This window comes from Salvelinus fontinalis, chromosome 20 (assembly GCF_029448725.1).
Source record: "Salvelinus fontinalis isolate EN_2023a chromosome 20, ASM2944872v1, whole genome shotgun sequence".
Taxonomy (NCBI): domain Eukaryota; kingdom Metazoa; phylum Chordata; class Actinopteri; order Salmoniformes; family Salmonidae; genus Salvelinus; species Salvelinus fontinalis.
In genome coordinates, this window is record NC_074684.1 from 23,791,327 (window position 1) to 23,813,946 (window position 22,620).

Sequence of the window (22,620 nt, forward strand, 5' to 3'; positions counted from 1 at the left end):
AGAGCCAGACAGACAGAGACTGCAGAGCCAGACAGACAGAGACTGCAGAGCCAGACAGACAGAGACTGCAGAGCCAGACAGACAGAGACTGCAGAGCCAGACAGACAGAGACTGCAGAGCCAGACAGACAGAGACTGCAGAGCCAGACAGACAGAGACTGCAGAGCCAGACAGACAGAGACTGCAGAGCCAGACAGACAGAGACTGCAGAGCCAGACAGACAGAGACTGCAGAGCCAGACAGAGACTGCAGAGCAGGGGGAGCTGCCAAAGGGTGTGGTAGGGTGCTACTCATTAGCCTCCCTCTGCCACCAGTCTTCCCCATACCCCCTACTCCTCACACCACCTCCATCACACACACAAACTGCAATTTGGCCATAGCTATACTACACCACATCCCTTCAATCACCCATCCTTCAAAGTGCATATGCAAGTGGGTTATTTTCTGTTGCTAGAACACAAAACAAAGGCATGAGAGGAGGCCTGTTTCTTTATGGGCACCAGAGGAGAGCTCTCTCATTCCATATTCCCTTTGGCAGAGTAGTACACTGCTGCAGCTGCCTGGTCTGCTCTCTCCCCTGTTCTGTTGGCCACGTCTCCAGATCTGACTCAGACGAACACACAAACATCTCCAGTCCTGTCTGAAATTACAGCGGTAGAACCAGCATGTCCAGGAAAGGCTGTTCACTAACTACTCTGTATTTCCTTCCTTCCTGAACAGCTCCTCTACTGTGGATTAACCAGGCTTATTTCACCGCTGACTCCAGATCTGATTCTGAACACAAGTCTCTTCAGCCGTGTGTCTCCAGGCCTGCAAGAGAGGCTGATTGCAAGGAAATGCTTTCATTCGCTTCCACCCCCAGTGTGTCACAGGTTCCATTGTGTCACAGCTAGGAGCCATAGGCCTTCCTGGCTGAGGTGACTATGCTGGTGGAGATCGTGGTGGTCCCAGGGCCAATCCTGGAGCAGACAACAGAGTCTACCCAGTGACTGTGCTGAGGTCTTAGCTGGGCGTCCCCTCCCCTGCTCCACAGCCAAGGTCTGTCCTGGCAGAACGCCTGACTCTTGAGCACAGACTGGAGCAAACAAGGCAGAATCTGAAACGTGAAATCACCAGGGTTCTCCCCAAAGAATGTAAAATGGTCGCTGCGCCACCTTGTAAAATGTTTCTTTTAAGTTTCAAAGAAATGTATCATACGAGGCGACTTTTTGTTCTACACTGCAGGCAATGGTAGTTACAGGTGTTCAACACCCCCATATAACTCCCAGTCATTCCTATGTACAGTACTCCCAGACAGTCCTTACAATACAGTCCTGAGGTAAACAGACAACACCCCAAAACTCTTTATACTCTACAAGGGGCTTACTAACCCTAACCCAGACCCAGACAGCTCTAACCTACAGCCCTGACTGAAGCATAACCCAGGCAGCCCTGACTGAAGCATAACCCAGACAGCCCTAACCTACAGTCCTGACTGAAGCATAACCCAGACAGCCCTAACCTACAGTCCTGACTGAAGCATAACCCAGACAGCCCTAACCTACAGTCCTGACTGAAGCATAACCCAGACAGCCCTAACCTACAGTCCTGACTGAAGCATAACCCAGACAGCCCTAACCTACAGTCCTGACTGAAGCATAACCCAGACAGCCCTAACCTACAGTCCTGACTGAAGCATAACCCAGACAGCCCTAACCTACAGTCCTGACTGAAGCATAACCCAGACAGCTCTAACCTACAGTCCTGACTGAAGCATAACCCAGACAGCCCTAACCTACAGTCCTGACTGAAGCATAACCCAGACAGCCCTAACCTACAGTCCTGACTGAAGCATAACCCAGACAGCCCTAACCTACAGTCCTGACTGAAGCATAACCCAGACAGCCCTAACCTACAGTCCTGACTGAAGCATAACCCAGACAGCCCTAACCTACAGTCCTGACTGAAGCATAACCCAGACAGCCCTAACCTACAGTCCTGACTGAAGCATAACCCAGACAGCCCTAACCTACAGTCCTGACTGAAGCATAACCCAGACAGCCCTAACCTACAGTCCTGACTGAAGCATAACCCAGACAGCCCTAACCTACAGTCCTGACTGAAGCATAACCCAGACAGCCCTAACCTACAGTCCTGACTGAAGCATAACCCAGACAGCCCTAACCTACAGTCCTGACTGAAGCATAACCCAGACAGCCCTAACCTACAGTCCTGACTGAAGCATAACCCAGACAGCCCTAACCTACAGTCCTGACTGAAGCATAACCCAGACAGCCCTAACCTACAGTCCTGACTGAAGCATAACCCAGACAGTCCTGACTGAAGCATAACCCAGACAGCTCTAACCTACAGTCCTGACTGAAGTATAAAACACCTAAAAATATTTGTGAAGCTCCAGACTGGACCAAGCGGTCTCCTGCTGGGTTCACAAAAGAAATCCCTGGCACTTCAGTGTGGTGAGGAACAAACAGACCAGATTGTCCTGCCAACCAGTGCCAGATATTTGAGCAGGCAGGAGACTCAACAGATGGTCTGGCAGCCACATAACCTCACGCCAACCCACAGCACAAAAAAATAGCAGAATACACAAGCATCGTTGTTGGTTTTTTTGTATGTTTTTCTTTGTCTTTCTGAATGACGACTAAGCACTACGTCACATGAACACATCCTTCTCCAGGGCTCATGGGTATAGGCCCCCCCCCCCCCCCCCTGCGCACATCCATCTCCGGTGTGGGATATGAGTGGAGATGACAGGCCCCAATTCATTCATCCAGTGGACGGTGTGTGGCGGCACTAACGATTCCGGGATGGCTGATTAATGGCACGGGTGGGCCTCCATTCCCTCTGGAGTGTCACAGCAGGGGGGCACACACACGACCCCCTGGGGGGACAGAATAAGGACAAGCCGTCAAAAGATATCACACAGCAGGAAGGGAATACTATGACTGGGAAGAAGCAGGGTCCTAGGTCCATAGGCTGTATTACTGTAGCAACAGGCCTGTATGGCTTCTGATTTATCCAGGGTCAGCGCTGCACAGCTGCACAGTGTCTAGGTGTGTGTGCATGTGAAACGTGTGTGTGTCAGTGTATGTGTGAGTGTGTGAGAGAGGAGCGTGTTTGAGTAACGTGTGTGCGCGCGTGTGTGTGTGTATCTGCTAGACCTGCACGATTAGTGTGTCGGCAGCCTGTGGATCGATGCCCTGCCAGCTCTAGCTGTGCTCACACCAAGACACACAAACATGCTACATCAAAGTCTGCATGTCCAACCACCTCAACCAGAGCCTAGTCTCACTGTTACTTGTTTCAATGAGACTCTTTTGTCATATAGGAACTACGTCCCTGTCTATGTCACTACTTTATCCGCTTGACTAAAACACTAACTAGTAGCTAGCAAGATGGAGCTCAGAGGTTCTTTTTAATGAGTGCGTTTCACAAGTGGCAAGTTTGCATCAACTACCTTCACTAAAACCACTGCAACGGTTTTGTCTGTAAACTTGAATCGCAACGTTCTGGTAAATCCGCCTCGTGATTTGTTGGGAGAGTTGTCTGAAGAGAACCCACCCCAAATTGTATTTTATCTGAGTTGCCAAAAGAGTCATTGAAACCAGACCCTAGTCACTGTTCCGGGTTGGGTTTTCCAGACTAACATTCTATGGAGTGTGTAGCAATGTGGCAGAGCAAGCAGTAGCTGTGCGATGAGTCGATGGGTAGAGGAAAAGAGACAGACAATGACAGAGGGGATCCAGTCCAGCCCACTACCACTGCAGTGGGTGACCCCCACAGGGACACACATGCCAGTCCACAGAACCACGGTCCTCCTGGGACAAAGAGACTGAACAGAACCACAGTCCTCCTAGGACAAAGAGACTGAACAAAACCACAGTCCTCCTAGGACAAAGAGACTGAACAGAACCACAGTCCTCCTAGGACAAATAGACTGAACAGAACCACAGTCCTCCTAGGACAAATAGACTGAACAGAACCACAGTCCCCCTGGGACAAAGAGACTGAACAGAACCACAGTCCTCCTGGGACAAAGAGACTGAACAGAACCACAGTCCTCCTAGGACCAACAGACTGAACAGAACCACAGTCCTCCTGGGACAAAGAGACTGAACAGAACCACAGTCCTCCTAGGACAAAGAGACTGAACAGAACCACAGTCCTCCTAGGACAAATAGACTGAACAGAACCACAGTCCTCCTAGGACCAAGAGACTGAACGAAACCACAGTCCTCCTGGGACCAACAGACTGAACAGAACCACAGTCATCCTGGGACAAAGAGACTGAACGGAACCACAGTCATCCTGGGACAAAGAGACTGAACGGAACCACAGTCATCCTGGGACAAAGAGACTGAACAAAACCACAGTCCTCCTAGGACAAAGAGACTGAACAAAACCACAGTCCTCCTAGGACAAAGAGACTGAACAGAACCACAGTCCTCCTAGGACAAAAAAACTGAACAGAACCACAGTCCTCCTAGGACCAACAGACTGAACAGAACCACAGTCCTCCTAGGACCAACAGACTGAACAGAACCACAGTCCTCCTAGGACCAACAGACTGAACAGAACCACAGTCCTCCTAGGACCAACAGACTGAACAGAACCACAGTCCTCCTAGGACCAACAGACTGAACAGAACCACAGTCCTCCTAGGACCAACAGACTGAACAGAACCACAGTCCTCCTGGGACCAACAGACTGAACAGAACCACAGTCATCCTAGGACCAACAGACTGAACAGAACCACAGTCCTCCTAGGACCAACAGACTGAACCAGGCTATGGTTTCAGTGGTTTGGCCGTGCCGCCTTCTCTTTTTGTCTGTTATTGTGTGGTCCAGTCCTCTCACCTACAATATGTTTATATGTGGCCACTAATACCACAGTGCCCCTTCGAGCCCTCCTCCCTGCCTCTTGCTACAGTAGAGGGAGTATAATTAGCAGGCTGAAGCCGAAGAACCCGACCGACCAGGGCTGCTTTCTTCCCACATAGTCCAGACACAAAGTCACATCTGTTTGACCAGAGACCCGAGCAGTCCACTTAACAATGAGGAGCATCAGAGAGCAGACCAGCACAGCCGGAGGCCAGGACACAATCTACTGGAGACATGACTGCAACTAGAGGAAGTCTCTACATAGCAGCGGAGGAGGAGAACAGGAGGAGGTATAGTGGGTGGAGAAAGAGAGGAAAGGCAGGAGTTGTCGGAGGAGAAAAGGCAGGTCGTGGTGGAAGGGGGAAGGAGGACAACGAGCAGGAGGTAGAGGGTAAAGGAGGAGTTGGTGAAGACGGAGAGGAAGAAGGGGTTTTTAACTCAATAAGAGCATAATGGAAGCAGGGCCTCTAAGCACAGAGCTCTACCACATCACTGAATGGTCACACACCCCACACAGACCTGGTACCTCTTATGACCTTGAATAGTAAACCCTTAATCCAGTGAAGTGCATTATGCTACGAAGTCAACACTGAGCCAGACATAAAAGGACCTGTCCAGTCAGGTCCCAGGCACTAATTTCTCTCTGAGTCTTCACTAATGTTTACCACTGTGTTGGAGCTCAGGTATGTGATTGGCTCAGGGTGATGAGGGAAGGGTATCAGGGTGAGAGGGGAATGAACTTGACAGGGTCAGAGGGCAGCTTCTGTCCCACACACATCACTGAACAAGGCACATTTTCACTGGGGTCATGTCCCCCCTAAACAGGACACAGGAAGGAACACAGTGTGACATGACGGGTCACCTCTGACACAGAAAAAAGGGATGAGAGAAAGTGCTCTGGGTAAAAGTGAGAGAAAAAGTGAAAAAATTATGAATTGAGAGAAATTGGATCTGCAGGAAGTGTAGGTAGAGGAGAACAAAGGAACAGAAGAGAGTGAGCGTGGGGAGAGAGAGAGCAGAGTGGAAAAGTGGGCGAGAGAGCCACAAGACTGTGACCAGCGGGTGGGGAATCCTCAGTGTCTGCTGTTCCCAGTCTGACAGCACCGTGTAGACTAGCCTGAAAACACAGACACACACAGTGGAGGTACAATCATGCAGTATGCATGGCCACGACACTGTACTGCAGGTGAAAAGGGACACAGTGTACTGTAAGAAAATGCCAGCCGACATGAACACAGGAGGCTGCACAGAATGAGCTTCCTTTCACAGTAGTACACTACGCTTCTGCACTAACAGGCAGCCAAATACTCCAATCCAGTCAATTACAGACAGAGTCACAGTTAGTGTTTGGATTGGAGATGTAAATATTAACTTACTCAGAAACTGCCAAGCAGTCTGGACTGGAGCGACTGAAAGGCTAAATAAATGAGAAATGGATAATCTCGTTTGACAACAGTCCACAGAACAAAAGGGAGATGGATGATTCTGCATCTTAATTGAACTGAAATATTAAATGATATATTATGAATATATTACCGTGTCATATTAAAAGGTAGACTTAGTGATATGACTTAGATGTGCAAACTAAACAGCATAGTGGGTCAATTTCCTCAACTACTAAGAGCATTAAACCGCTAGGCTAAACTTCTCCACTGTTTAGGACCCGTTACTACCATGCTGTAACAAAGTGAAGCAAACCCATGCACATGTGCAAATACTGTGTGACGGTGAAGTCTTGCATCTCGCTCATCACAATATCTGTGGTGCTGCTCGTGGCAACATTTCTTTGAGTCTACCTTTACAATGAAAGAGAGACGGAATAAAATAATGCTGTTGTGTCTCCAGCGTGAAGTGCTAGCCAGACCAAGTGTGATAAAGACAGAGCATATTTTCATCAGAATCATTAAGTATAGGCCTACTCCCCAAACAGATGTTGTGGCCGTAATTCATCCCCATGCAAAGTTCAATGTGGAATTGTTCATTCATTCTGAAGATTCAAAAGATAAGGCTAAATAAACTATTAAACATCTGCATATCAAAAAGACAGATTTTGGTTTGTAACCCTGAAAGATTGTCTTTCAACTCACCAAATTGAGCCCCGTTTCAAATGATCACTCTTCGAGAACAGTTTGCGCTGTTCTGTGAAGGGAGTAGTACACAGCGTTGTACGAGATCTTCAGTTTCTTGGCAATTTCTCACATGGAATTGCCTTCATTTCTCAGAACAAGAATAGATTGATGAGTTTCTGAAGAAAATCATTGTTTCTGGCCATTTTGAGCCTGTAATCGAACTCACAAATGCTGATGCTCCAGACACTAAACTAGTCTAAAGAAGGCCAGTTTCATTGCTTCTTTAATTAGAACAACAGTTTTCAGCTGTGCTAACATAATTTCAAACGGGTTTTCTAATGATCAATTAGCCTTTTGAAACGATAAACTTGGAAAATAAAAAAATATATACAGTGGGGAGAACAAGTATTTGATACACTGCCAATTTTGCAGGTTTTCCTACTTACAAAGCATGTAGAGGTCTGTAATTTTTATTATAGGTACACTTCAACTGTGAGAGACAAAAATCCAGAAAATCACATTGTATGATTTTTAAGTAATTCATTTGCATTTTAATCAAGACAACTGTTCAAGACAACAGGAGATTATCCCTTAACTTCTCTTGGGTAGGGGGAAGCATTCGGAATTTTGGATGAAAAGCGTGCCCAAATTAAACTGCCAGCTACTCATCCCCAGAAGATAAGATATGCATATTATTAGTAGATTTGGACAGAAAACACTGAAGTTTCTAAAACTGTTTGAATCATGTCTGTGAGTATAACAGAACTTATTTAGCAGGCAAAACCCTGAGGACAAACCATTCAGATTTTTTATTTTTTTTAGGTCACTCTTTTCAATGATTTTCATTGGGAAACCAGATTTCTAAGGGACCTTCTTGCAGTTCCTACCGCTTCCACTGGATGTCAACAGTCATTAGAAATTGGTTGAGGTTATTCCTTTGTGTAATGAAGAAGTACGGCCATCTTGAAGGAGGGTCACTCGACCCTGTCCTGTTTGTTAGAAGCGAGTGAGCAGAAAGCTAGCTACAGTTGGTTTTAATCCTGTATTGAACACAGATCATCCCGTCTTCAATTTTATCGATTATGTACGTAAAAAAATACTGAAAGTTCTATTACAAAAGTAGTTTGAAATTTTTTGGCAAAGTTTACAGGTAACCTTTGAGATATTTTGTAGTCAGGTTTCACAATATGGAACCAGTGTTTTTCTGGATCAAACGCCCCAAATAAATGGACATTTTGGATATATATCGACGGAATTAATCGAACAAAAATACCATTTGTGAAAGGTATGGCATGAATTATTTTTATTTCTGCGTTTTGTGTCTCGCCTGCAGGGTTGAAATATGCTTCTCTCTTTGTTTACAATGGTGCTATCCTCAGATAATAGCATTGTTTGCTTTCGCCGAAAAGCCTATTTGAATTCTGACATGTTGGCTGGATTCACAACCAGTGTAGCATTAATTTGGTATCTTTCATGTGTGATTTAATGAAAGTTTCATTTTTATAGTAATTAATTTGAATTTGGCGCTCTGCATTTTCTCTGGCTTTTTGCCAAGTGAGACAGTAGCGTCCCGCCTAAACTCAGATTTTTGGATAGAAATATGAACTTTACCGAACAAAACATACATATATTGAGTAACATGAAGTCCTATGAGTGTCATCTGATGAAGATCATCAAAGGTTAGTGATTCATTTTCTCTCTATTTCTGCTTTGTGTTACTCCTCTCTTTGGCTGGAAAATTTGCTGTCTTTTTCTGTGACTTGGCTCTAACCTAAAAATCGTTTGGTATGCTTTCGTCTTAAAACCTTTTTGAAATCGGACACTTTGGCTGGATTCACAACAAGTGTATCTTTAAAATGGTGTTAAATACTTGTATGTTTGAGGAATTTAAATTATGGGATTTCTGTTGTTTTGAATTTGGCACCCTGCAGTTTCACCGGCTGTTGACGAGGTGGGACGCTACCGTCCCACATAACCTAGTGAGGTTAACAGGTCTGCCCGTCGAAATGTGATATTCATGGCATGTCTCCTTCCCAGCCATACATCACACGGATTAGGGGAGGCACGATTGGTGCATTAGACGAGTGAGAGACACGTTCAGTCTCCCCCTCAAAACACACACACGCAGCTCAGACAAGCCAAATTGCAGCTGAAATATTGCTGTGAGGGAAAATAAAGTAGCTAGCACAACAAAGGGGAAATGGGGAACAGGTTAAGACATTTCCCTTCAAGAAAAATCCCCAGATGCTTCCAAAATGGGACAGGCAGCAGAAGACTAGTATGTTCTGGTCGACCCCAGAGTCTGTGTTTTAAGTAGGACCCCTCACTGTTCTCCTCCAGCACTGACACAACAGAAGAGAAAGCAGCAAGCTTGGTTGCATTTAAAAAACAAGCTGGGCTATTTTTAGAGCCAGCTAGAATTCCCCCTCTTTGAATAAGCCTGCTTTCATACACACTGTGCACAGTGGAACTGTGGAATAAATTTATCAAAACATTCCGTTTGGTCTTCAGAAGCAGACTGAGACGCAGGTTCTTACAAGGAGAAGTGTAGAACGGAGTGTTCAAAACCCAGGGCTTTCCTGTCAGTTAGAGCTTAAAAACAGAACTCTGTAGGCCTTCCCTTCTTTCCCCAGAAGTAAAATTATCTCGCTGTTTTACTTCTAAGGGGGAATGCAGTTATCACATTTCGATGACCTTTGCAAAGGAAGGAAGCGAAGTGTCCTCCCTTGCAAACAGAAACTCTTGGTCAAAACCCTCCCTTCCGCTAATTTCACCTGTGTTTATCATGCTCTAAAAGGTAGTTATGCATTTTTACGATATAGACAATTTTGACTTTGTTGTTGCGGAATCTAGTGGAAACAGTTTATGATCCACACGACTTAAAAATCACCTCAACAATTTATTAAGCACCGCCTTCACCCAATCCTGATTCGTCCAAATAATTAATGACAAAAACGCAAACCAGGGCTGCATTCAGTAGGTTTTTACGCTCTGGAACGTTCCAATTGAACGGAAACAGTGCTGTACTGAACGACCAGTTGGAAAACGGGGCGGGGTTGGGTTGTGAGTTGGGGAACGCTGTCAGCATGGCCACTGCCCTTTAAATACGTCACTCATTGCTTCAAGCCACACCCACCAAACATAGCTCAGTCTGTTCAAGAACGTACAATAACATTTTGGGGAAACGTGTTCAGTACAAACTGCTCTGCAATGAAGCAAACATTCAAGCCAACTGAACGCACCTCTCGAACTACTGCTGCTGCTCGTAATCACATAACTCTACATGAGTCTTGACAGATTCTTGCAGTTTCATCTGTCCACGAGAGATTACCCATTAACAGATACCTCTGTCTGCTTTATTAACATCCAGATGTTAAATGATGTGCCTGACAGGTTCAAAACATTCCCTTGTTCCAGTTCTGGCGCTCTCTCTGACAAATTCCTTCATTCTTTTAAATAAGTTGTAAAAACAGTGAGAGATGGCCATAGGAACAGAAAGATAGAAAGTCCTAACAGCCTGAATTGGCAGGGCCTCTCACCCCCAGTTATCTACTGTAGGGACAAAGAGCCAGGAGGAGAGGGCAAAGGTTGGAACCCTCAGCAGCAACCCAACTCCATGTGCCAACACTGGGCTCCCTGGACCAGAGTGGGACCACACAGTTGATGCCTGTTTTTTTTAGGGTCTCCCTTCATTCAAAGAACACAAATCCACTTAGGCTACCATGCCAACACAACCGTTGGCAGGCTGGCAGCACCTCCACTACTGAGCACTCCACATCAAACGAGAAGAACACAGGCGTTCTTTCATACAGTACATCAAAAAGGAAGCATTTCCTGGCCCGTCACTGGCGACCAACGCAAGTCCAGTCCAGCTTTACTCAAGAACTAGCCTAATTGCATTACCTCACTGGCAGGCAGCAGCGACAGGATACTGCTATAGGCCTGGCTGACAGCAACAGCCCACTGATATCCCCACATGCCCTAGTACTTCCTTTAAATATACCATGTGCTGGATTACTGATAGTAGAGACCGAGGCTTGGCTGTCTGTTTCCTCCATGGAATTAGATTGAATTATAGATCATTCTATTTCTATGGTTACTTCCCCTCAGACTGCAAGTATAGCCCGTCTGTCAGTCAGTCTTACCTCAAACTACCCTCAGCCTGGAGGTCTGTCTGGGCCCAGTCAGTCAGTGTGATTTGCAGTCAGCAGACGTATTGACCATCAGCAAGCAGTAAGGCCGGCTGGCCACCTCCACCCTGTCTGTGTGTTATTAACACAGCAGCTCTCCTATTGATTAGACCCAGCCAAATCAAACGGTGCCGAAAAGAGCTGCTAACTCAGACAATTGGCCATCCAGCGGTGGTCTCTCAGAAGGTGGGAAACTAACACAGAGAGCTGACCGGGTGAATCATCAAGGCATGGTGTGGCAGCGGCTGCTGCTTTTAACTGAACGGATACACCTAGCAAGGCCATTGGGACTGGTACTCAAAGTAAATGTAATAGATGTTCCATCTCCAGATATCTTGGTAATGAATTTTATGAAGTGGATGCCCATCGTGCAAATGTGTTGCACCAGCCTAGTGCCAGTACCAGCCTAGTACCAGGGAGAAGAGGTGGCTTGTCTCTACACCCCAAATGGCACCCTATTCTCTATATAGGTTCGCTGGTCAAAAGTAGTGCACTATAAAAGCGAATAGGGTAGAGGTCGACCGATTATGATTTTTCAACGCCGATACCGATTATTGTAGGACCAAAAAAAGCTGATACCGAATAATTGGCCTATTTCTTTTTTTATTATATTTGTAATTATGACAATTACAACAATACTGAATGAACACTTATTTTAACTTAATATAATACATCAATAAAATCAATTTAGCCTCAATTTGGTTTAAATAATGCAAAAACAAAGTGTTGGAAAAGAAAGTAAAAGTGCAATATGTGCCATGTAAGAGAGCTAACGTTTAAGTTCCTTGCTCAGAACATGAGAACATATGAAAGCTGGTGGTTCCTTTTAACATGTCTTCAATATTCCCAGGTAAGAAGTTTTAGGTTGTAGTTATTATAGGAATTATAGGACTATTTCTCTCTATACCATTTGTATTTCATATACCTTTCACTATTGGATGTTCTTATAGGCACTTTAGTATTGCCAGTGTAACAGTATAGCTTCCGTCCCTCTCCTCGCTCCTACCTGGGCTCGAACCAGGAACACATCGACAACAGCCACCCTCGAAGCAGGGTTACCCATGCAGAGCAAGGGGAACAACTACTCCAAGTCTCAGAGCGAGTGACGTTTGAAACGCTATTAACGCGCACCCGCTAACTAGCTAGCCATTTCACATCGGTTACACCAGCCTAATCTCGGGAGTTGATAGGCTTGAAGTCATAAACAGCGCAATGCTTGAAGCATTGCGAAGAGCTGCTGGCAAACGCACGAAAGCGCTGTTTGAATGAATGCTTACGAGCCTGCTGGTGCTTACCATCGCTCAGTCAGACTGCTCTATCAAATCATAGACTTAATTATAACATAAAGAAATACAATTCTATGGTCATTTAAATGGTTGAATCCGGAAACTATCATTTCGAAAACAAAACGTTTATTCTTTCAGTGAAATACGGAAACGTTCCATATTTTATCGAACGGATGGCATCCATAAGTCTAAATATTTCTGTTACATTGCACAACCTTCAATGTTATGTCATAATTATATACAATTCTGGCAAATTAATTACGGCCTTTGTTAGGAATAAATGGAGTTCACACAGTTCGCAATGAGCCAGGCGGCCCAAACTGCTGCATATACCCCGACTGCTTGCACGGAACGCAAGAGAAGTGACACTTTCCCTAGTTATAAGAAATTCATGTTAGCAGGCAATATTAACTAAAGGTTTAAAAATATATACTTGTGAATTGATTTTAAAGAAAGGCGTTGATGTTTATGGTTAGGTACATTTGGTGCAACGACAGTGTTTTTTTTCTCACAAATGCGCTTGTTAAATCATCACCCATTTGTCGAAGTAGGCTGTGATTCAATGACAAATTAACAGGCATCGCATCGATTATATGCAACGCAGGGCACGCTAGATAAACTAGTAATATCATCAACCATGTGTAGTTAACTAGTGATTATGTTAAGATTGATTGTTTTTTATAAGTTTAATGCTAGCTAGCAACTTACCTTGGCTTCTTGCTGCCCTCGCGTAACAGGTAGTCAGCCTGCCATGCAGGCTCCACGTGGAGTGCAATGTAAGGCAGGTGGTTAGAGCGTTGGACTAGTAACCGGAAGGTTGCAAAAACAAATCCCCGAGCTGACAAGGTAAAAATCTGTCGTTCTGCCCCTGAACAAGGCAGTTAACCCACCGTTCCTAGACAGTCATTGAAAATAAGAATGTGTTCTTAACTGACTTGCATAGTTAAATAAAGTTTTATTTTTATTTTTATAATAATAAATATATTTTAAAAATTCGGCAAATTGGTGCCCAAAAATACTGATTATCGATTGTTATGAAAACTTGAAAATCGGTCCTAATTAAAAATCGGCCATTCCGATTAATCGGTCGACCTCTAGAATAGGGTGCCATTTGGGACGCAGCTTCCCCAGCCATGGGGCCAGTGATCATAGGGACAGGTAGATCCTGGCCTCCCTCTGGTGGAGTGACCTTGACATGGCCAATGTAACACAAATCAACTAGACAGCAAATAATAGTCCTGCACACACACATCTGTCAGCAGCAAAGTCATACGGTTTAGCCCAACCCAGCCCACCTTGAAGCGAGCCAGCCCAGAGAGCAGACCAGGCTGTGGCTGACTGTCACTGGCTGTGTCGTCACATTCTATTCCCCCCGTGCTAATGAATCTGCCATCCATCACGCAGTTATACGGCCTGCAATTCTGCCGCTTTTATTGTTAGCTGCTAAAAAAAATACATGTGGCCACCACACCAAGGTTCCATCTCACTCTTCTTTTACCAGATCCACAACATTCAGCCTGGAACAATGCTAAATACATCACCTGGCTGTCTTATATGACTGTAATTCCCCCTGTAATCCGTTGGTCAACTGACTGTAAAGGTTAAATATGAGATACGGGCTACGCAGTGAGGCTGTGATAGGTCTCAGTGGGGAGAAAAGACATCTGGGGAAAAGTCTGAAGGGCTTGGTGGGTACAGCACTACAGTAAAAAGACCAGGGTGTCACCTAACTCAACCTGGGTGACAGAAAATGATGGACGGGACAATGACTAGTGCTGCTGCAGCAGCACATTCCTACCCTCGGAGGCGGGTGAGGCGACGCATTCAAATAGCCACCGTAGAACCGGAGGGAGCTGTTAAAGCCATCAATCAGCCAGGCCCCGGTGCTGCAGCAAGGGCATCTGTGTACTGTACAGAGAAACCTCAGGAGAGAGTGAGGGGAGGGGGGGCCGGTGAGAGCGCCAGAGAGGGCTCAGAAAAACCTCCCTTTAGACAGGACAAAGACACACCTCACACACTTCAGCCACAGACCAGACTAAAGACAGGCCTAACAGTTCAGCCGCAGGCCAGACTAAAGGTAGGCCTAACAGTTCAGCCGCAGGCCAGACTAAAGGTAGGCCTAACAGTTCAGCCGCAGGCCAGACTAAAGGTAGGCCTAACAGTTCAGCCGCAGGCCAGACTAAAGGTAGGCCTAACAGTTCAGCCGCAGGCCAGACTAAAGGTAGGCCTAACAGTTCAGCCGCAGGCCAGACTAAAGGTAGGCCTAACAGTTCAGCCGCAGGCCAGACTAAAGGTAGGCCTAACAGTTCAGCCGCAGGTTTGAGGCTAAAGAGTAAGCACGTAGCCTATAACGCCGCTATGGGTTAACCTAAAAAATGTACATAGCCTTGGCTACAGTACAGACCAAATGTATAACAGTTCCGTTGCAGGCCAGGCTAAAGGTATTCCATTCAGCTTCACGTTGCAGGCTATTTGTCTAATTTCTGTCTAACTCAGCTATGAGGTAAAGGCTAAAAGTATAGGCTACAGTAAACATATAGACTGCAAGCTGACTGACATAGACCTACCGCTCCAGTAACCAGGCTAGAAGGAACAGCAGTAAGTCATCATCACCCAGAGAAAGGGATTGGGCCCATTCTTCAGCTTTAATACAAAGTAATCCTCCAGAGGCCACCTGTGGTATTAAGGCATTCGCCTGACAAAAACAACCTCCCAGATTTACATTTGATTGATCCCTGTTGCAAGGATGAGGGATATTTGTTCACTAAGCTCTCTATGCAGCAGACAGTCCATCACTGTGCCCGCTGAACCCTTTGAACCCAAATCTAGCACTTGTGGAATTCCTGGGTTGATGTGAGGCCCCTTGACAGAGACACAGCACGGAGACGCTTCTTCACGCACACATAAAGAAACACAACGAGGTGCCATTAATGTCTCCTATAGATCAAAGGCAAAGGGCCCCTGATTGGACCACCTTGACGTACTATGGAGGGAAGGCCCAAAGAGAAGGCATGGATGACAAACAAAGGAACGACAGGCCTTTATTAATGGTTAATGAAACCTGGACACGCGTGTGTGTCTTCACTGGGCTGGGGCCCCACCTTAAAGATCCAGGGCCTCAGTTTCTTAACATCCCACACCTCAGGATTATCAGGGGCCAGGATTCATGCTGCTCTCTGGCTCTCCATTCACAGCAAACTCCTTTCTCACAGGGCAATGCATTCCTCTCTGGCAGCTATTTTCGGCATCAAAACGAGATGAAGGGAATGGATTCAAGTGAGGGTAAAGGGACTAAGCCCACAAAAGACAACCATTAGCCTACAAAACATGAGAAATAAGTAGCTAGTCGTATCAACGTCAAAGTGGTCTAATAAGAATCATAGACCTACAGCTTCAGAATGCTAAATAATCCAATAAACAGAATAGGGAGGTAAACCATTCAGGAGACAATGACCTTCTGACTAATGAACTGCCAAGTCCTCGAATCCCCCATTATCCTCTTAATGGATCCGGGAGGAATTCCTTTAGATGGCATTAGTGTTTCCCCGATGAGAGGAAAAGGGGAGGAAGGAAGGGCAGGGGGGAGAGGGTTGGAGAGAGGTCCTCTGTTATATCCCACTCTGCAGTTCGCTGCTTGACCTCTCATTCAGGTCAATTTTTCATGCAGGTCTCCCCAGCACACACCAACGTGTGCATGCACATATTCAGCAGAGAAAAACAAAAACAGAGTGCCTGCTTGGCTTCCTGCCTCTCCCAGGCAGTGAGGAATGCCTGCTGAATCTAGTCTTGCTAGACATCAAGCAGGATCAATGCTGTCAGAGCTCAAAGACTGCAGCAAACTGCGACTCCCAGCAGTGTGGGAGACACTCAGTATTTACCATGCATGGATACTTCAATCAAGACTGCCACTGCTGCTCATTCACAATCAAGCTGGCTGCTGCTGGCCTATTACATATGCAATGAATTACTGATTACCACTGCACATTGTGCACAACCACTCTCATTTGGCCTGAATAAGCAAAGATGGTGTGCATTGGGAAAAACAACTGAAACCATGAAAGAACAACATCTGTCTCTCTAGCGTTCCATCATAGATATTGGTCCCTCATGGATGTAGACAGGCAGCTAGACCGATAGAGCACGCCACTAGAACGCCACGCTGTATCAGGGCAGGGGCCTCAGGGGCTGGCCAATGAAGAGTAACCAGGTTAGGTGAAAACAGAAAGTGTGGTGTCCAGTGACAGAGGAAAGACTGGTGTCTCCCTCCCGGCTTCCGTGGGTCAGGTCAGGAGAGGACACACTGAGTTGATTAGCCAATTCTTCCTTTTTAGTCCAGCAACTCCCACAGAATGAGAACGGGTGTAGGTAGAAATGTTAAAGAGACTGCCAACTTATTATAGTTCAAGCCTGACTCATGTATACAAGAGACTAAAGAATATATTCTCTTCGTGGGTGTCTGTGTGACCCATTTCCCAGCTTTTCTTTTTAACGCAGTATTTCAGCAGACATTCGAAATGGAAAAATAAAAAGGAGTTGTGCTTTAAGTCAATGTGTTCCAGATGGTGATGCAATTTCACATTGAAAATACAGAGCCAACACAGACTTAGGCTTAACACAAGCAGTATCAACACAGTGGGGCTGCAGGAGTTACTGTAAAACAATGTACTCTGCCAAAACTCCAACCATACATCCAGAAACAAATGCCTTGGTCTATTGTTATTAAAACCCATAGCCTCACAACACCTGGAGGTAACAATGACTCAAGAACATTGCAGAAGAATACAAAGCTACAAGATTGTGTGTGAAATGACGGCTGTCTGTGCTTGCCTCAGTGTGACCTCATGTTGACTAATCGTCTGGAGGGTCGAAAACAACATTATTCAGATTATGAAACACAACATAAATCACTGACAAGGGAATCAGTGGCAACAGCAGTCTATATGGCAAGTCTATATGGCATTGGTGAACCAAAACCACTGCAACTTGTTACACTACAGAGCTGTGAGGAAACTGGTCAGTGAGGGGGACTGGGACATTATCTGAGAGATGATATGATAAGTGTGTGATAAGCTGTTAGAGCTGCCGCCTTTACAATGCAGATGTGACCACATGCACAACTCTGGGGCTAGCTGACCAAATTAGATTGACACCCTGACCCACAATCCCATTTAAATAAATTAATCTAGTGGCCTGCTACCTAAACTTGAAGCAATCATGGTCGATTTACTGTATTAAGGCATTCACCTGACAAAAAAATCTCCCAGATTTACATTTCATTGATCCCTGTTGCATCCATTGATTTTCTTAGTCACTCTCACTCAGATATCATGTATAAATTCTACCCTAAGGAAAAAAATTTATTTTTGCAGCAAGCTCTTCTTTAAAACTGCACTATTTTCTCTAGAAGGAATGTAGCTTGTCAAAATTGACTTTTCGTAGCAGGTTTAGAATTTATGCAGCAGGGTAGGATATTTAGTTTAAGGTTAGGAAAAGGGTTAGCTAAAATACAACAAAAAATGTACTTTTGGCGTCAATTTGCCAAAAGCTGTATCCCATCTAGACATGACTACTGCAGCCAGTTAAGTCAGACAGTCACACCTCCATTGTGGCAACTTTGACATGCTGTGATTCCAACGTTGCTGTGGCACCACTCCACAGGTTGTTGGGCACAGAAAAGAGACTGCATAATATATTTTATTAACGGTATAGTAAAGTGGGTTATGTGCCGAATACTGATGTAGAGGTCTGTCCACCGCCCTGTGGAGCTCGAGATAGAAAACAAAGCAACCATGTATCGCGTGCATGCTGCAAACAGCTGCGGGTGGTGCATGGTTTATTACGATGTGTCACCTCACTACACATCTTTCATATGGCAGCGTCTGTCTTCTTATTACAACTCATTTCATATGTTTGAATAGGGTTGGTTTTGTGATGTTGCAAATGTGTTACATCTGTACACCGCGTGGCGGTCCTATATCATGCTGCAGATGACCATTGTCATTGATTAAAAACCATATGAACATACCTATTGGAGTTGCCCCGAAAATCCGAACCACTGGTACTTTCTTCACGTCACTTTCTCTGAATTCGTTATAAATGACGTCCAAGTCTTTGAGAGGACTTGTAAGGTAGTAGTCAGCGGTAACGATACGGACGGCAAACATGACTGCTGTGCTAGATACAATGAACTATTCGGAGCGCGCATGGGACACACACTGTGGCATCATCTAGGACCAGAAGGAGAATAATTTTTTTTGCACAATGTAACAACCGACAAATGATCCAAACAATCATTTTTAGTTACACATAGCAATAAACCAAAGAGTTTGTTTATCGAGGCGGAGTTTCCCCATTTTCCAGCTAGCTTGCAAGCTAAGAACTCTGGTGAGTAATCCGAGTTGCAGCTGTTGAGGCCACGCTATAGCTAATGGAGGTGCCCCGTGATTCAGTTACTATTGACATAGCTACTACAATCGTCTCAGAATTTAGAATGCTGAAACTAGTAGCCGCTATCCGTCCACTTGAAAATCAGGACAAGTGTGAGCTTCCATAAGACGTGCCATAGCTATCTAACAAACTAGCTCGCCAGCTAAACATAAACCACTTTGTTCCCACTCGCGGAGTCCAGGTGCTACGGCATATCCATTCAGAAAAATTGGGAATCGTTGAATCGTTACTCTCCTGCCGAGGCAGATGTTAATGCAAGTATTTAGCTTTGCTTGCAAATACAATTATATGTGGCAGTTAGTGGCTTCCAATGTGGCACAGCGGACAAGGTTTGCCCTTCTCTGTAATATGATTACAACACTCTTCACTAAACAAACCTAAGCAACGCCATTCCTCCCCTAGTGTTTGCATCTACTGATAGCTACTGCCGCATTTCCAACAACACCGGCCAGTCAGAGGAGTCAAGATCCAGTCCCAAATTGTGTTCGTAGATCCACCGCGTTTTCCATTGGTCCATTTACAAGCGAGCACGTGAAAGTGAGCTTTTTAATTGGTTTTAAAAATCTTTGGGCGGGACATGGGTATGACAGGCCAAATCCTATTATTCCTCAAAAAATATATATTAAAGCGTCAACTTTTTTGGGGACATTTTGTGAATATTGACTGTTAATAACACCCTACAATAATTATACTGTTCCACTGATCTAAAAGATAAACTAAACATAGAAGTTGCGCATTTCAATGATAAACGATTACAAAATGTACTTGAAATTGCCTGATTTCGACTGCAACCACTTTCGCAATTAAACATTTACAGGAAATAACTAGCACGTATTGAACAAAAAAAACACCACCCGCAGGCTCAAATTGCCGAATCCAGGAGGTTTGCGTTCTGCAGACTGTCTAGAACATAGAGATAGATTGAGGACTCATCTTTGTATCTGTGACAGCCTTGGCATCGCCATTTAGACAATCTCCATTTTAAAGTAGTACATTTTCTTCTTCACGATTGGATGACCTCTCCTGATGACCCGATTGGACATGACTCCAACAGGGTCACCAGGAGGGACCAGCCAATGAAGTTGGAAGTTCCACCCAGTTGACTACATTAAAATGGTGGAAGCCCTCAATGGTGTGGCCCATGCTAATACCAGGCCCCCAGTGTCCGGTCTGGAGGGTGAAGTCACGAGCTCTGCTGATCGGCTACTGCGTAGCAACCTAGCGGTGCCAAAAGCCCTGGTCTGCCCTAGAAAGCCTATGTAAATTACCATCGCCAGAACGGCCAAACACAATTACTTTATTATGATCAAGTTTGATCCCCACAGTGAATTATTTTCAAGTTTGCTACAAATCAAGGTTATTTAATTAAATAGTGATCCATTCTGACTACTACATTTGTTGTCAAACAGGACCACGTGCTGACACAGAACAATCATGGGCCAGCAGGCTACGAGGAGGCTCGCGCCCTCAGTGGTGTAAAGTACTTAAGTAAAAATACTTGAAAATAGTACTTAAGTAGTTTTTTGGGTTATCTGTACTTTACTATTTATATTTTTGACAACTTTTACTTTTACTTCACTACATTCCTAAAGAAAATTATGTACTTTTTACTCCATACATTTTCCCTGACACTCAAAAGTACTCGTTACATTTAGAACGCTTAGCAGGACAGGAAAATTGCTTTAGGAATATATGGACGTCAGTGCTACCTACTGGTTTTAATGTCTATGGCCTTTTGGCCACTGGAGGCCTCTATCATTCTCTATGGGCGAGACCTTTTTGCAAGACTGTAAAGTTTGCCTTGCTGTAATTGTCTCTCACACACTTCCTAGTGGTGTACCTTGAGCACTTCTAGAAGTTCCTTACTACAAAACATTAGTAGCCTACAGTACAATGACCATATTTTGATAAATGTGTCAAATTTTGTCCCTATAATTCCTACATCCAAATGAATGCAATTGTGTTACTTTCCCCCTAAATGATGTACTTACCATAAGACCGTATGTTAGACTACATAGAAAAACAGATCATAACATGGTTCTACATTCCTCAAGACCTTTCAGTCAGTCCACACAATATTGTGGCACACACCAATATTTGTCACTACTGCTTAAAGAATAAGGCCTTTTTTTATAATTAAATCATTGTTTAAAAAAAAAACAACACTTTTGATGATGTCAGTAGGTAAAACTTTTTAACTACATATTTTTTTCTTCAAATGTAGAAATGTGCCGATTTCACATATGTTGACACTGGGGTTGTGCTGGAGATAATGACAATTAGTTTGAAAAGTGGTGGAGTTGCCCTTTAATATAATTCCATATAGATTTCCATAATAAACTGAAAGACCCATAAACCCCGGCTCACACTGGGGACACAGTCACACTCAATGGTTCCCTGATGATGAAGAATGTTTCATTAACATTTCATCTGGATGGAGTGGGAGCATCTGTCACACGAAGTGTGCTCTGACCTTGAGTGGGCTTCAGCCCTTTCTCTGGAAACCAATCAGTGCAGGTGAAAATGAGGTGAGTCCGTTTAATAGCGGTCTTCTGCTGAAAGGTATGTCTATGCATCACAATCTGGGATAGCCCAGAACTCACTACACTCGAGATGTTCAGGTAAGTATTCACATACACCAGTTCACACACAGCTCTGTAGGAATGAAAGCAATAGTTTGGTGAAGTGACTTTTCTCCTTGTTGATGGTTGGAGAATTTTGCCTTGTTATCTGAAAGCACAGACCAGTTTGCCCATGTGAAACAAGCAGTCACCTCACTGACCTAGTTTACATGCACACTAATGTCCCGTTATTATTCGGGATACTCAAGTATTCTGTTTTTGAGTTGACGCATATAAACATCATATCCCGTTAACAATAACCCAAAAAATCTTGTAGCCTGGTTATGAGATCCCCGGATATGATGCATGGGGTATGCCGATCTAAGACAGGATACTGTAGCATGAAAAAATCTTATGCCATTTACTGTTGTTTTTGCAGTCTACGCAGGCTCAGTTTCACATATAATTGGTGTTGTGTGATGATGTTTTCATCTGATTGTCAAACAAATCACTTCAAAATGTAGGCTACCTGCAGAGTTTGACACCATAATAATTTAACCTACTATAACTAATTTACTATAATTTAAATTAAGTTTCTGCTTATAATTTCCAACATTTGGTAAGCTATTTGGTAAGCTATGTTTGTCAACTATAGTTTGACACATGCAGCTTCTGTCATAACTTGTTGCCCCAGAAGACTAAGTAAAGTGCTCACCAGAATAATGTTTTACATCAATAGAATGAATGTATTAGTAATCTACACTGAACAAAAATATAAACGCAACATGTAAAGTATTGGTTCCATGTTTCATGAGTTGAAATAAAACATCCCAGAACTGTTCCATGGATGAAAATACCCTCAAATGAAAGCTGACAGTCTGTACTTTAACCTCGTAGTCATTGTATCATTTAAAATCCAAAGTGCTGGAGTACAGAGACAAAATAAGACAAAATTCTTCACTGTCCCAATAATTACAGAGGGCACTGTATCTTTCCAATAATACATAGAAATACAGCACCTAACATTTGAATTATTTGTTATTTACAGTGAAGTATTATTGTCATTATCGACAGAAAATATTTTTGCTTGGCTAATCAAAGGATGATGAAACCACCACAGACACAATACATTGAAGTGTAAAGAGAAGAACATGTGTGAACCCCAGCCCCTCCATATGTTGGAGAAG

The 22,620-nt window shown here is 44.3% G+C and overlaps 1 protein-coding gene across 2 annotated transcripts in view; it reads right to left on the reverse strand.

The window, feature by feature from the left end:
* Positions 1-19,313, reverse strand: part of LOC129817549 (DNA polymerase zeta catalytic subunit-like) — a 98,817-nt gene extending 79,504 nt beyond the window's left edge. Inside the window, exon 1 of one of the 2 annotated variants that reach the window (XM_055872926.1) lies at positions 18,451-19,310. In XM_055872926.1, the coding sequence (XP_055728901.1) occupies positions 18,451-18,589 (139 nt within the window). In that variant the 5' untranslated portion in view covers positions 18,590-19,310. Of the gene's footprint in view, positions 1-18,450 lie in introns of both variants that reach the window. The other variant, XM_055872928.1, reaches the window with a different exon arrangement.
* Positions 19,314-22,620: the final 3,307 nt, after the last annotated feature.